General features: G+C 34.0%; 1 protein-coding gene across 1 annotated transcript in view; it reads right to left on the bottom strand.

Moving 5' to 3' along the window:
- Positions 1-700: 700 nt before the first annotated feature.
- Positions 701-16701, bottom strand: part of LOC111062278 (casein kinase I-like) — a 31581-nt gene continuing 15580 nt past the window's right edge. The window contains exons 3-7 of the mRNA XM_039432104.1: positions 11377-11602; positions 8925-9064; positions 7760-7857; positions 5425-5543; positions 701-970 (exon numbers count right to left, since the gene is read on the bottom strand). Of these exons, the coding sequence (XP_039288038.1) occupies positions 701-970; positions 5425-5543; positions 7760-7857; positions 8925-9064; positions 11377-11602 (853 nt within the window). The remainder of the gene's footprint in view (positions 971-5424; positions 5544-7759; positions 7858-8924; positions 9065-11376; positions 11603-16701) is intronic.

Here is a 16701-nt window from a genome sequence, read left to right as displayed (position 1 = left end):
ATAATTTAAAGAATTAGAAGAACTAAGTTGGGGGGGATTCTGAGGACCAGAGCACAGTTTGAAAAAAAACTATCTATAATCACAGTTGTAGGTACAACGTTTTGAAGAGAAGACAACATCAATAAATAAATGTTAAATCATGAACCTTCTCCGTTTTCTCAATGGAGAATCTTCTTTTTCAAAACAATGCCAATTACTCAAGTACATAATTATCATGCCTTGCCACAACGTTGCATGTCTATATTAGAACACGAGGTTGATAAACTTCCATCACTAGGTCAGAGTTTATTTGTTAATTTTTATACGGTACTGTTTATTGTATGTTTATAACATTAACTCTAAAATTTATACTACTTATTGGTTGGCAAATCTTCATGTTCCTGCAGTTCGGTTGGATTAGAATGAAGTTAGGCTTTCCTCGAAACGAGTGAAGCTATACAGACTACCCAGGCTTTGTTCTGGTTGACTAGCCTGCTAGTATTCTCGTATATTCAAACCTCAATACAATACGCATCAACAAATCAATAATACTAAATTAGAAAAACGAATCCAATTGTTCAAGCCAAATGAAGAATGATAGTTGAGTAACTTAAGTAGTAAGACTGGAGAGGCTGTAGAGTTGAGGAGTTTGTATGTTTCAGTGGTAGGCTTGATGATAGGTATGTTGAGAAAGTGGCATTTAGGTGGATGGATGTTGTATCTACTTATCCTTCTCACCGGCGATGGGCGGCTGGCCCTGGGCTGCACCCTGGGCGGCCTGGTCGCCGGTGGCGCCGCCTGCCGTCGCCACAGCGGGCGGCACTCCCGCCTTCTGCTTCAGCATGGTCCAGTCGAACATGTAGTCGTAGTGGTGGTTGAGCGTGCGGAACAGGATGCGGAACAGTTGGCGCAGGTACATGTAGTCGGGCGCCTCGTCGAAGCGCAGGCCGCGCGTGTAGTTTAGGTACATCGTGAATTCCGCCGGAAACCCCTACAACCAATCAATCAGCCAACCATTTGGAAATATTCACACTCTATGTTCAAAACTACATTGATGATACAGCATCAGATATGTTAATGCATGATGTGTCAAGAGGAAAATTTTCCTATTTTATTTATTTATGTTAATCACTTATTAATTTTTTGTAAAATTACAAACATTTTTCAACACCAATGGTGTCATCTTCATTGGTGTTGAAACATGTTTGTAATTTTACAAAAAATTAAATAGTTATATTTCTGACAACATCGCAGTGTTTTCATTATGGATAGATATCACATCTCACCAACAACAGCATCACAAGTCATAAACATTTACTATAAATTGGAAATTAAAATCACCACCAAGAATATCTGAGAATAAGTTTGCTACATAAAATTATACAAATACATACAATTTCAATTACACTAAGGGCCGTTTGCACAGTGCAAGTTTAAGCTAAAGCTTATACCAAATCTGGATTTTTTTCAACTAAAATTCCGTTTGCACAGTATCAGTTTAAACTCTGTATTGAGTTTAAACTCTGGGAAAGTTTAAACCTCCAAAGCAGGAGTTTTAAACCAAATAATTTGGATTAACTTGACATCTGTAAAGATTTGATGGGGAAACAGCTCATAGTAAATTATTTTTCGACGGTTGTTTTTATTGCTTCTGTAGACGATAATAATTATTGTTATAGTGAATCATTATTTGAATGTAAAAATAATTATAATGGAGGAATTTTTAATGCGATTGATAAAGATGACTGCGAAGAAATTTTAAAACTGAGAAAAATTGGGCAAAAAACGAATAATTTTAATTTCTGGGATGATAGATTTTTTTACGGTTTTGCTTGAGTAAAGCAACTGCCAATTTAGTATTTGATTGAATAAACCACTTGATAGAAATGAAGACAATTTTTAACAGTGGTCTTGGATTAGAAAACATATTTTTAATAACACATAACTGACATATTTATAATAAACGAGAAAGACCGTGTAATAGATTAAAGCGTAACAAAATAACTTTTTTATCTTACATTTTAAAATATATTTTTTGGTACCAACTAAACATATCTTTTTAAAGAATTTCTTGATCGCTTTCCACTTTTATTACCGTAGGCTACAGATAACAGCTCTGTGGATTTTGAACAAGAAAATAGTAGCTACATATATCCTCAATTTACTGATGATTTATAAACAAATAACAAATTTCCTGTAAAAATCAGCTTTCCTGATATTATAAACGATGACATTCTATTACCAACATAACGCTAAACTAGTTAACTTAAACTGGATTAGTAAATGCACTGAGAAAACCGATTCAAGTTTAAACTTTCAGATTAACTCAAACTCGATTAACTTAATCGAGTTTAGCAATCTATACTGTGCAAAGGCCCTAAATGCAATAAGTTGAGAATGATACTGATAAACAATATAATACGATAGTAAACCATTAACGGAACTGTAAAAATCTACTCCACTATTGCAAGCCAATCACGGGAATGAAATCGATCTCTTCCACTATGCCCAGCTATGTACCAACCATATGAGCAGGTTTCAAATTTCAATTGGCAGTGTATAATCTGGCATCATTGTTTGAATATATTCAGTCATAAGACCTTATATGGAAAGGTTGCAATTTCGCACAATTTAGCAACACGGATATTTTTCCCAAGTCTCAACTTGTTTTATTCAGAGCATAGTTAGTGTGCCATTATTGGTTGAACTATGTTATTATAAATTGAACGATGCATTTTAGTCTTAGTGATCAATCATCAATTTCAATTCACGCCATGTTGAAAATTGGAGAGTTTTAGAACGTTGTTGGCGCTACCTGTTAGGACTCTTGAGATGTAGATCTTGATACTTTTTCAACTAGCGTTTGAAAAATGTATGTGTTAAAACGGCGAGACTCTAGTGCCCAATAGCTTGAAGTAACAGGCAAATTCATTTTTGCTAGGTGAAGTTTTTGGGCGCTAGAGTCTTGCCGTTAACATACCATTTTTTGTCTCATCACATGATAAATCTACTATTGTATGCTTTTTCTATGATTTTATTGATTCAAGTAATTATAATGAGGGTAAAAGTAATTAAGATTTCATATCCTAGTATACATGCACGGAGAATAGAGATAAGTATAATAACCATGAGTCTGCTATATTCAACAAGACCGATTCACATGGTGAAAAGAGGAATTATTGGTTTAAGAGAAAATATTAAATATTGGTGAAAAGAGAAAATATACAGATTGGACACAGTGTGACCTTACAATTTCTAATATCAATACATTGTAATCTACTATCAAACACGCAAACAAGGCTTCGATGAATCTCTCTTACCCGAGAAAGTATAGGTCAAGTGGGGTAATTGTAAATTCGGGGTAAATGTAAATGATAGGTATATTTTTCTTCTGGAAGCCAATAGGTTGGTAACAATGACGTTGCAGCTTATGCTGATCTTCCCTCCAAAACTTCCATTCAACTTGTGACTTGCTCTTGAGTTTATAGGTTAGATTTCACCTCTCAACTTTTTACCTACAGTTCACTTTAAGATTCATAGTAGCAGTATCAGAAGATTAACATTGTTTTCGTTCGAAAGCCCATCATTGAGCAGCAGCTGACACTTCCAAGGTTAGGAATATGAACTATATTTTATATTGATATAAGTTTTGAGCCATTCTATCAAGGGTTAGGCCACTCACAACCCCATTTCCATTTACCCCACACATTTAGCTGGTGGGGTAATTGAAAATGCATTTTTTGGGTAATTGTAAACACATTAATTTGCATGTAAAAACCTGAATAATTTGTGATCAATTACAATATCAAGTGCTAATTAAACTTTTGTGATATGAAAAAAATATGCTTATGGCTTTTAATAGTGAGGAGACCCTTACGGGTGGGTTCCACCTTGCCAATGTGTACTTGGCCTAATACTGGTCACCCATCCAAGATCAAACCACTGTGTTGTGACTTGACCCCACAATCACAAAGCAAACACTCTCACCAGGTGATACTTAGTGATACTGTGATTAGCTTTTTAATTTTCATTATGAGTAAGTACCTCTACATCTCAACAAACACTGTGTCAGAAGCTAATTGATATTTTTTTGTGTTCAAGGTTTCTATCCTTTCCTTAAATGCTTGAACCTCAAAAATTTTGTTTATTAAAATGTTATTTATTTTCAGATGCCAAGAACATACGTGAGAAAGAGGCCGAGTCCAGCTTACTCACAAGAAGATATACTGCGTGCTGTGCGAGATGTGGAGAATAAAAACTGTACTTTTTCCCAAGCTGAAGAGAAGTATGATGTACCAAGGAATGTAATTTTCCATCGAATAAAAGGTAGGAAAGTACCTATTGACAAACTGGGGGCTGGACGTCAGACAACATTATCCAGTCAAGATGAAATTGACTTAGTAAATTGTTTGAAAGCAAGAGCGCGCATGGGGTTCCCATGCAATATGTAAGATACAATTGATATTGTAGCAGAGTTTGTCGAGGCAAATAACTTGAAAACTCCATTTAAAGATGGTAGACACCAGGGAACGACATGGTGGTCTTCACCGTCATCCTTCCCTGTCAGTGAAAAAACCAGAACTTCTACAAAGCAGCAGAAAAAATGCTCGGAAACCAGACATTGTTTACGATTTCTATTCAGAACTGAATAAAGTTATTAATGACTGTGGTTTAAATGAAGAAAAGGCTGCTTTTGTCTTCAACTGCGATGAGAGTGGTTTTAATATGGATCCATCTCGCATCAAAGCAATAGGGGAAAAAGGATCTCCTTTAGTCAGAGTGTCAGGGGGTTCTGGAAGGGAGAGCACCACAGTGCTAGCAACGGTTTCTGCTGATGGAAATTATCTTCCCCCTTTCATTGTCTTCAAAGGATTGGCTGTTCAACCACGTTGGATTCCCACAGAGGATTCTTATCCAGGAACCCTATATGCTGCTTCTTCAAATGGTTGGATGGAAGAAAAGCACTTCCATCAATGGTTCATTGCCTCACTCATTCCTCATGTTAATCAACTGAGGGTGGCAAAAAATTGTAGAGACCAAAAGGCCATATTGCTGTTTGATGGGCACAAAAACCATATTAGTTACCGAACTGTCAAGGCAACTATGGACAACAAAATAGAGCTTATCAAATTCCCAAGTCATTTAACAGATAAAATCCAACCACTTGGCAAATGTGTTTTTGGCCCACTCAAGTCCTGTTGGGAGAAAAATCTTATTAGTTTTGGAAAAATGCAGATGGAAAAACGAGGTAATTTGAGGTTGACCAAGGCTCAGTTTTCAACTTTGTTGGGGGAAGTTTGGCAAGCCACAATGAGAAGCTCTAACATTGTTTCAGGTTTCAGATCAACTGGCTTATTCCCGGTTGATGCAACAAAATTTCCAGAGTCGTCATTCAATCCAAAAGACTTGAATGATTACAAGAAAAGCCGAGCTTTAGTTCTTTACAGTAATGTCAGGCCAGTTGAAAATGAGTCCCAAGTGATCACTCAACCCAATGAAAGCTGTAATGGGGAACATTCTGAATCCAACCAAGAGATACAAGCCCAACCAATGCAGGCTATAAACTGTGAAAACAAGGATCATGATCGAACACCTGCCAAGAAAAATGACGAGAAAAACAAAACCACACCTATTACACCAACGGGGATAATCGAGATCTTCACCACCAAAATGACAAGCAAACCAGATGGTCAGACAGATATTGTTAAAAGAGAGAGAAAAATTCCTCGTCTTAAACCAGAAAGATATGGAGAGGTGTTAACTAGAGACGATGTATTGGCAAAGATTAAAGAAAACGAAGAACAAGTGGAAGCAAAGAAAAGAAAAATACAGGAAAATAAAGAAAACAAGCAGTCCAAAGTAAGAAACAAGGTTACAAAAAGACAATTAAACTTTGGATCTAAGAAAACTTTGAAAACATGTAGGACTAATACTAATCTTGACAGTGATGAGGACAATTTAATTCAATCATTGTGTACTGAATCTGATGACGAAGAAAGTATTTTTCATGACATAATAGAAGAAAACACTCAAGAAGTTGTTTATGAAGAACCTGAATTACAAAAATTGACACCGGGATTATTCGTATTAGTTGATTTAGTTGGTGGACCAAGAAACAAATCACATTACAAGTATGTGTGCTGCATTCAGCTAGTTGATGGTGAAATATTTGTAATGGGGGCTACCAGCGTAAAGATGACTTTTCAACCCAGTTCATTCCCAAAGAAAATGACTATTTTTCCATCACATTTGAACAGATAAAGGCTATATTGCCTGCTCCTGAAGTGAAAGAAATTGATAGGAAATTAGTTTACTTATTTCCAGGAAGTGTCTCAGTCTTTGAGAAGTAACTTGGATTCTGAAAACTACTATCTTGTTCAATCAACTTGCGTTAATTGGCCTAATTAACATAAAATATTTTAATTGCAATTCACTTTTGATTTGAATGTTTGGCCTATTTTTCAAAAAATAATATTATTGAGAAACATGAAAGTGTTCTAATGTTTTTATCCTGGTTATTGTCTAATGCTTATACTTATGTTTCCAATTACCCCAGACTCTGCCTCAAAATGGGGTAATATTGTAAACATGGTAAATTTCTTTTTTATAAGGCTGGGCACACATCGATTAGTCAAGACAAGACAAGTCACGTTTAGTCACAATACTTCACATAGTTGCTTATGGAGTCATGTCTAATTGCAATGACTAATCACTGTGAGTTTCGTCATAAGCAACAATGTAAAGTATTGTAACTAAACGTGACTAGTCTTGTCTTGACTAATCGGTGTGTACCTAGCCTAAAGGTGCATTTTCGTTTGTGTGTAAATTTCCGCAGTCGACGACGACATGACAAGCATTGTTGACATTCATAGTGTCCAAATTTCAAGTGTGCTAAAACAGCTGATCAAATTACTTTTCATTATTTGTCTTTATTATTAAAAATTAAAACATTTCTAATAATATCAACATATTGCCATTTAAAAGTATAAGCTCAACCTGCCCCATTAAAACATAATTGAACATAATCTTATAGGTTATGAAGACAAATTGAAATCTACCGAATCTGAGATTCTCTTCCTGTCGTGGTCGACGACGACATTTACGCACAAACGAAACCCAAGCTTTAGACTATAGTAATCAATATCAAGAGATGATATTCTACTGTCAAACAGATAAGCAATGTTTTGATGAGTCTCTCTTACCCGAGAATGGAGTGAATAACTGTGCATTACATTCGTAATCTCAAAGTATTCAGAACGGTCAAATCTCAAGATATTGATTTACTATGTAATAAATTTGACTACAAAATCAATAGTTGAAACTCAAATAGGTTTGTTTTCTACACGTTCAAGGGTCATTTGTGAGATCATTAGGTGAGAAGAAAGTGTAAGGGTGGCCACTAACGACAGGACAAGTGTGTGTTGAACATGTGTGTGCACAAATGCTCGTCATGCATCTTGTGTCATCAGCGACAGGCTTTGAACGAAAAACAGCTGTTTGACACTAGCTTCTAGCATGAAATAAACAACCAATAAGAATGAATAAAACACTGGAAACTTACAAATTATAATGATACAAAATTGTTTATCCTCAGCGAAGGAAAAAAATCGAACAAAAAAAATTTAATATACAAACACCTAACCTCAAAAACTTTTGTTCGAAGCCTTTCACTGTGATGACACAACAATGAATGACGACATGTGTGTCACATGTGATGTTCAAGACATTTGTATTGTCGTTAGTGGCCACCCTAAGAATCTAAATTTTTATAATTAGCAACTTTTTTCCATTAGGCCTACCTTCAATCCTTGCCAGGGCAAACTGCCTTTATTAAAATACATCATAACATATCCTAGTGATTCCATGTCATCTCTGCGACTGAAAATGAAAATATGGAAATTTATTATATCTGGTAGGTATAACTATAGAATGAAACGATCCAATAGCCAATAATATATAAGTAGATGATAAATAGTATTTGGTGAGTTGGTTTCTTCCCTTAACAGTAGAAACATTGGTATTTTTGAAATATTCAATACCTATATTAGTGTGACAGACAAACCCAACAGTATTTGTCTACTAGATCTCCAATTAACAAATAATTCAGTCTACACTGAAAGTTAAACATCAACGAAATCAATAAATCTATAGAACATATTGATTTCAAAATTATTTCAAAAGATTAGTTGTCACAAGGTTGCAATAGTATTGGCTCATAGTAGACCAAGACGTAATCTACCATCATCATTATGTATTATTCTTAGAAGAAACAGTTTTAGTTTCATAGTTAATCATAGAATCATCAACAAATTTGAATCATAGTTACTTCATATCATAAACACAAAATCATAGTTACTTCATATAGAATCAAAATCATAATTTACCATCAGAAATCTCTCTAAATCTGATCCACTGATAAATTGACTTGACGATTGAATTAATTCAAATGTAATTAATTTCAGCATTCCAATATAGAGGTTGGTATTGGTTTATTTATAAGATCAAGTTAGCTGTAGGGTTTGCTAAGCTGAGCTTAGTCTAGGCAAAACCCCCTTTGCATACCAAGTACCCCGAATATTGTAATAAGCGAAATGATATGCAAAGTAAGGCTTTGACCATTGAAAACTGAAGTCAACTTATAAGACGACTAATAAGCTAGGAGAGATTATTAGAAGCTTATTAGGTTTTTTGTAACAATTGAATAAAAAATTCAAATTATTGGAAAAGTAGTATATAACCTACGTAAAAAGTCGTAGTCGTAGCCTACGTCTATACCTACATATATATTTTTTTACAAGTCAAGTTTCCAAGTTGAATTTGAAAAAAAACAAGTAGAAATAGTTCAGATTTCTATATAAAAATAGCCATTTTTTATATAAAATTAAGTTTTTTCATAATTCAACGTTGAAATACTTATAAATAATTTACTAGAAATTGCTAGATACCTTTGTTCAATGCCGAGATGTGCGTTGATTGATGCATATCGGGCAGTTCCAGTGAGATTTTTGTCTTCTCTGTAGGTTATATGCATCCTGGTTCTTGAATCTCTGTATTTTTTGGCAAGCCCGAAATCAATTATGAAGAGCTGTGGAAAAATTCCGATAATGCAGATCAACACAAACTAACTGTACATACTTTGAAATACATTTCTGAAACATCATCAAATAGCATTAATCAAATATCCGAATATTTTTAAATAATCAAGTTGACAAAACTACAAGACATATTAAGTTTCTTGATCTCATAGCACACTCCCAATAAAATAGTAAACCCAATATAATTTTACTAATAATGCATTAAATAATTAATGATGTCATACTACTCACTAAGCTCTCTGCTTAAAATACTTTAGACAAGCGAATAAAGTGATCGATGAAGAAACTATTTCAAAAATAAAAAATAAAAGAGAAAAATAAAAAATAAAAGAGAAAAATTATTCAGAAATATTAACGTAAAAATATTAATTTGTAATTTTGTGAGGAAGGAAGATTTGAATAATCAAGTAACATTATGGATTACTAATGCTTATTGTGTTCGATTTAATTTTCAAAATTTGGATTTTTGCAACAGCACCAGCGTTCCGAGACGTTTCTATAACTGGTGTTTCCTAAATGACTATTCATTTTTTAATTTCTGGTTCATTGAGTTTTGTATATTATAAATTTTGATTATGATAATAAGAGTTAAAATATCATACATTAAGAATGTTTGTAAATTAAATAGTGGCAAATAAATGAATAAAAAATTAAAATAGTAAAGTAGCATTAAAATTAATAATTTATATAAGTGCTATTGTTTTTCGTTTTCACTGTAAAAAGGAATTCTACACGAGTTTATGAAACATTAATTTTATGAGGGGGAACATTCAAAAATAAGCTTCGGAGTGAAACTATATAGCTCTATTATTCTTTTAAATACAAGGTGACTAAATTTCAATGATTAAAAAGTATTTAAAGACCATTTAAAAAGCTAAAGAATGTGCACAATAATATTGCTTACATGCAAAGTATGAACAGATAGGAAAAACTCTACTGCAACGTGATCGCAATAGTAAGCCAAGTCATTTTTTCCACTACTAGAAAGACTCAACCATACTTTATTCAGACTTCGGCAGTATTTAAATATGTTCTCGGCCGTATAGAATTTCCATGTAGAAGAGGGAGAAGAAGAAGGAGAAGAAGTAGAAGAAGAAGAAGGATTGGATTGTGCTAGCAAGTCGTCTTCTTGAGTACTGGTCACTACCTAAATCAACCAGTATTTCACTAACTTACTCAAATATCGTAAATTTTTACAGTTTATTCAACTTTTTATTTTTATAATAATTCATATTGATAGAGTAAATCCCTTAAGGAGGTAAATTTACTAAGATAAGTTTGTGCAAACTAAAAATAGCATTCAATACGACTATTTACAAGCAATCATTATTGCTAATTTGCAACTTATTGGAGATGTAATGAGCCTCATGTTAAGCCTCAACTGCAATGAAAGTAAATTCATTTTAAAACTCCATTGGTTTGTCAAGTGATTTTACAATGTGAAGAGATTCAACTGTACATAAATATTCTCCACTATACCTGTACTGGTAGAACTCATAGACGCGACTTTAAACCGGATGAATGAGGGATTGCTAAAATTGAGAAAATGGGAAGCACTGCCGTCTAGATCAAGATGAAAAGATGACATTGTTGTTAGACTGCTGACTCATACTTAATTCCTGAAAATTTATTTACCTATTTCTTGCTGAAATAATATCAATCCCAATTTTCTTGTTTCTGTCGCTGAATAAGTTTCTTTGAAAAATGTCAGATTCTTCAAGACTCAAATATTCCTTAGAGAGTCTACTTATCACCCTATAATCTTATCGACTACAATCTATATTATTGACAATAATCTCTACTGTATGAAAATGACTTTGGATTTAGTACAGGAAAGATGGTATTTGAGACATAATTATCTAACGACCGAACGGATTGGAAAATAAAAAAATTGCACATCTCAGGCCTATAGCAGCGAAGAAGACGAATTCAACAGTCACATTATTCTAAACTAATTATTGATTAGGAATTAATTTTTTTACAGCTCATTGTTCAAGTTTTTATTCTAAATAATTACCAGAACTATCCTCAAGCCGATGTAGCATTTCCGGATGACTCAAACATTCGATCAGATTATTCGTCAGTGAAGATGGAAATACCCTCAATAATTGGTATTTGAATAATTTCCACTCACTTGTAACGGCCCGGCCACTACACCTGCACAGCTCTGGTGGAACGAATGTGGATGACTGGCCGGCCTTTCAGTTGGTACAATCTTTTTGAAAATACTGACGAACATTGACAGCACATGAAGAGCTGAGGGTAAGGACAAGTGATAAAATAGTGAATGGTTGGTGATTACCTTGTTGCAGTGTCGACCAATGCCCATGAGGAAGTTGTCGGGCTTGATGTCTCGATGGATGAAGCACTTGCAGTGGACAAATTCGACACGTCCTATCATCTGGTCAGCCAGCATCAGAACAGTCTTGATTGTGAATCTTCGCGAACAGAAATTGAATAAATCTTCGAGCGAAGGCCCTAGCAGGTCCATTACTAAAACGTTGTACTCTCGTTCTTGGCCGTACCATCTGCAACACAACCAAATAGTACACATTCATTAAAAACCTTCTGTAAAATCAATTAAAATTGATAAATTTGAACGTGGATTCGACACCTTGACAAAAAAATATTGTCAAAAATTATCATTTTGAAAAAATACTAATCAGATTGACAGAAGAATTGAAAATATATATTTTTGTAACAATGCTTCGCTATAGTGAGATTCACTTTATTTTCTGAATTACTTGAAACTTCCTATCAACAAATGATGACAGTTGATGAATGACAGATAAGTGAATCTCAATAATACTGTACCATAAATACAATAGTTTAAATAGTAAACTTAATCATATTTTTAATTAATAAGGAATGTCATTGCTAAACGTCATAGGAGTGAGTTTCAAGATGAGTTTATTAATAATGTATTTTTAATCTTTATTAATTCTGACATCAGACCTGAGCCAGCCAGGTCACTGGATATTATTATTGTAATAAAACTTCCGCGATCAACATTTCACGAACAGTATTCGTCATACGTCTCGCATGACGGGCAATAACAAACTATTTGCCAGTAGCTAAGTACATTTCACTTCCTTCAAATGTATTTCAATTCCTTCTAAACATACATACTATAATTAGCATACACATATCTACGGGATTCCAAGTCAGAAAAACTAAACTGAATCGTACATTGTATATTTCTTTTCTCTCAATTGCTTTTCTGCACTCAATAATTTCTATCATTACATGATTTTCTTTCAAAGCCTTCCCAGTTTTCCCTCCTCCTCCTCCTCCTCCTGAACCGCTTGTTAGCACAATGACGTGCTACTTCCCTCTCTCTCACACACTCTGCTGTGATTGTAACAACGATAATAATTTTCGACAGTTAGGCATCACGCACGCACGCTCACACTCGTTTGCCACTTCACCTCCCCCCGCCATCACAACAGCAAGCGGCCGATTTTCTTCCGGGAGCGCGCGAAAACTTTTGTTTTCTATAGCGCCGTCACTACTCCTCCGCCCTCTCTTCCTTCTCCTTAGCCGCCAAGAGAGAGTGTCGGCGCTGACTGTTGACCTAAAAACCCAATTGTGCTGCACTGATGCAGCTGATGCTTGTTTGTAGATGAGGAGGAGGAGGATAAGAAACACTTTCCCTGATCTCTTTTGTGTTCGTTCAATTGTGAAGAGCGAGGGTGGAATGAGTTGGACACGAGGAGGACAAGGAAGAAGAATAGCACATGAGTAAAACCCAAAATTTATGAGGCTCATAATTAAAATATTGGGGATGAATACTAAACATAATAGAATCTTATTCGATCTAACTAAAATAATAGTATAAACTAATTATCTTTATTATAAAATCTGTGTATTTGATGAAATTATTCAATTTTGGACCGACAATAGTATTAGATTTTGATTACAGTATTTATGGATCAATGAGTTGAACAGTTTGAAGATTCTACAATTCCTTTCCTAATCATTGTTATGATTCGAGTTTGAATGAATGAATGAATTAGCACACGCACTGAAACTACGGAGTACAAGACCAATAATAATTGAGCCTATTATTACACGGTTTTCTTCAAGAAAATTATAGCAGAGCTTTTACCTATGTCTTATTGAGTCTATTACAGAATGAAACATACACATTGATGTAACTTAGACCTACAATAGAGCCTACAATAAAATATTTAAATATTTGTTTATTGTTTCCTCCTATGGTGTTCAATTGATAGGTCCACTACTTACAGTGGAGGAAAAGTAGAGAAGAGAGAATTAAGATGATGATGATGATGAATAAAAAAATAAGAAAGATGACGACAATAATCAAGTTATTAATTACGGGGATCGCTCCAAAAACGTTAGCCCAATGATATTGACTTCGATTCTTTCTAATATTGTATGATGTAAAGTGAAGTGCAAGTTCATCCTCAACCGAAAGCAGTCTTGGTCACTTGTAAACAACGCCAACTTGATGCGCAGTAAGAACAGGGTCTACGTGTCAAATAGCACGAGTCGTGCGCAGAAGGGCACTTCACTTATGATAAACAGATCCACTACAAAATCTCCATTGACAACTAAAAATAGTAAAAGGGTAAAGACATACATAATTCAATGCCCCCATTCAGTTGGGTTTCACCCTAGTAAAATAATTTCTATTAATATTATTGTTATAACAGTTATTGTGAAGTACATAATAAAGAATAAGAATTTAGTTTCGTGATAATTTACATAATAAATGCAGTAGCAACATGAACATTAAACTGGGAAATCTGTCTAAACTAATGAAGTTTTTCTTTACTACTTCAAACAAACGTCGTCAATTTTCAACAATATTGTTGGTAAAATTAGAAATGACGTTCCAAACAGAGATAACGATAAAAAATCAATATTATTATCTACAGTTAATTAAACTTTCGTGTCGCAGCCGAGCAGGCCGAAATTTTACCAGAGTTGGACATACAAATGACATGCAAAATTACAAGCAAATTAGATAAATCAGTAATTCTAATAATAGAATTATTTTGAGTGGACAGGACTAGATTTAGAAAAATAAATAGAACTGAGTTGCATGACAGTTAAGCCCTCCTAGTTGTTGGGTGTAAACAGCGCAAATTATTTGCAAGAACATAATCTCGACATCTAAACAGTAGGCCTTAATCTACATTAGAGCATGCGCACGCAGCTACTGATCTGGCAGTGGAAGCGCATACTGAATTTAATTAATCGACAGCCTACAAACTTGAAAACAAATCAACAAATGCATTCAAGCATTATTTCAAAGCAACGCAACACAGAGCACGCCGGGCCTGCTTATGATCCTTGGCCCAGTTGTCATTGTATTTAAAATTTATACGCACTGCGCATGCGCACTAGAAATTTCACTTCCAAACTTCTCTTTCCCTCTTCAATTTTTTCTCTCACTTGTTCTTGTTTCTCCCTCTTTTTGTCTCTCTCCAGCACTGCGCTCATCATGACGCCTTCCTTAAAAAATACAACGAAGCTTCGCTAATTAGGACAAAAAGCCGTTCGGATACACGAGGTTTCTATGAAGAAATCGGCCAAAAAAAAACAGCAAACTATTTTTTTCATTTCAATACAACTTGTATTAGGAATTAACTGGATTAGGTGGTGTTGGAAATTAATTTGAGCTGGATTTTAATTTAATAAGATGTGACATTAAAATCATATTTTGGAAACAAACTCAGTAAAATAGTTCAAAATGCAAACTGATTGGTTCACACTAAGCTTAACTGTACATCAACCTACCAGCTACCACTATATGTGGTAGATATGCTTGCTGAAGACATAGTGTATTTTCAACAAGCATCACTTCCCTCATCTTTCACATGACAAGTAAATTTGTATCTATTTGCTATTGAAAGCACTTTTAGAATAATAAAATAAGTGTTAGAAGCAAATCATTCAGGTTCAATACAATGTTGCAGAACGAAGAAAAACAGAGAAACGAAAGTAAATGAAGACAACGGAGAAAACGTACAATAAGCAGAGGCCGATAAAAATATAGCCTATAAAAGAAGAAGTGGACGAAGCAGAAGAACAACAAGAAAAACAAAAATAACGATTTAGTAATTGTATATAAAAAAATAAGGACAAAACCAATATGTAGAAGAAAAAATGAGTGGTAGCAAAGAAAATATTATGAAAAGAAGAAAAGACGCAGAGAAAATAATAAAAACAAGAAATTAAAAAAGATGTATAAGAAGAATGAGAAGCAGAATAAAAAGTACATTGGGTCTGACAGCAGTACCCAATTGCATTCAATCAAGCCAAGTAGCAAAGCAAATCCAACCAGCATTGACGTGGGCTAGAGCGCTAGACAGTTGTTAGTTATCATTACATTAAACAAACCGTCATACCTTCTTGAAAACCCTGCTCTGCCAATCTAAGCCTGAGCCAATATATCATTTTCACGGACCAAACATTATTTTAGCTACTTCACCACCTATTTTAGATACATCAATGTTGATAAGGTAACTTATTCATCTATTAAATAGATATTGGTACTCGAAAAATGAAATAACAGTTAATACTGTAAAGTAACAAAAAACAATGTTATATTAAAACTGCAAAAAATAGCAAATTTTCAATAGGAAGGCAACGTATGAAAAATAGATTGACGATAAATATAATAGGGGATTACTAACTTGGCATTAGGCTACTACATGAAAAACCAACATGAGTTGACATAAAAAATAATTGAGCAAAATCTCAACATTTTTAAACTACTTCTAATTCTGATGCAAAATGTTCAAATCATTAAACATCATTGGACACGTTATCAAATACTAAACCATGTAACCAGAAGGAAATAAACCAGCATTCATTCATGTATTCAATACCTAAACCTCAAGACTGAATTTATTTCTTAACAATCAGGCTACTTGTTATTCGCAGATAATCCACATTATATATATATATATAGATGGATAGATACATGTTTATATTTTATCTTGGGCAGGTATAATATTTCATTATTAGATAAAGATTAGAGCTCATCTTTGAAGATTGAAAACTTATTGGAGATTCGATGTATAATGAAACTTAACCACGACATTGCACAATATATTTTTATTAATACAAAAAGTTTCAATACATAATCTTTTAATAGGCATTATTTATTTAATAATAAATAATATTGAAAAATTAATCCCAAAAACCCTGACGACAAAGAAAAACTAGTAAATTCTTTTTTCGACACTTTCAAGCTGATCTCAACAACAAAGCACTTGAATCGTGCAACACTTGTTCAAAAAAGAACAACCTCAGATCCTCCCTCATTAAGCGAGTAAAAAAAGTGATGAGAAAGACCAGCCCAACAACTAATACACAGACACACACACACACACACACACACACACACACACGCAATAAACAGGTTTCCTGCCCTACACAGATGAGCAGCATTACCGGTAAACGGGCTTTCTTTCAAACTCACTGCTTTCTGAATCATCACAGATAAAAGCAACAACGTCAGGGTATGTGTTACGAAATTAATAAAATAGCCTATAAATTGTAAAACTATACATATTTTGACAATATGTAGATGATAACTGTATTGGAATAAAGATAACTGTATTGCAAATTTATAGGTATACATTTTTAG

The sequence above is a fragment of the Nilaparvata lugens genome, chromosome 1 (genome assembly GCF_014356525.2).
Source record: "Nilaparvata lugens isolate BPH chromosome 1, ASM1435652v1, whole genome shotgun sequence".
Lineage (NCBI taxonomy): Eukaryota > Metazoa > Arthropoda > Insecta > Hemiptera > Delphacidae > Nilaparvata > Nilaparvata lugens.
The sequence above is the reverse complement of the archived record's forward strand: the minus strand, read 5'-3'. Positions and strand labels throughout refer to the sequence as shown.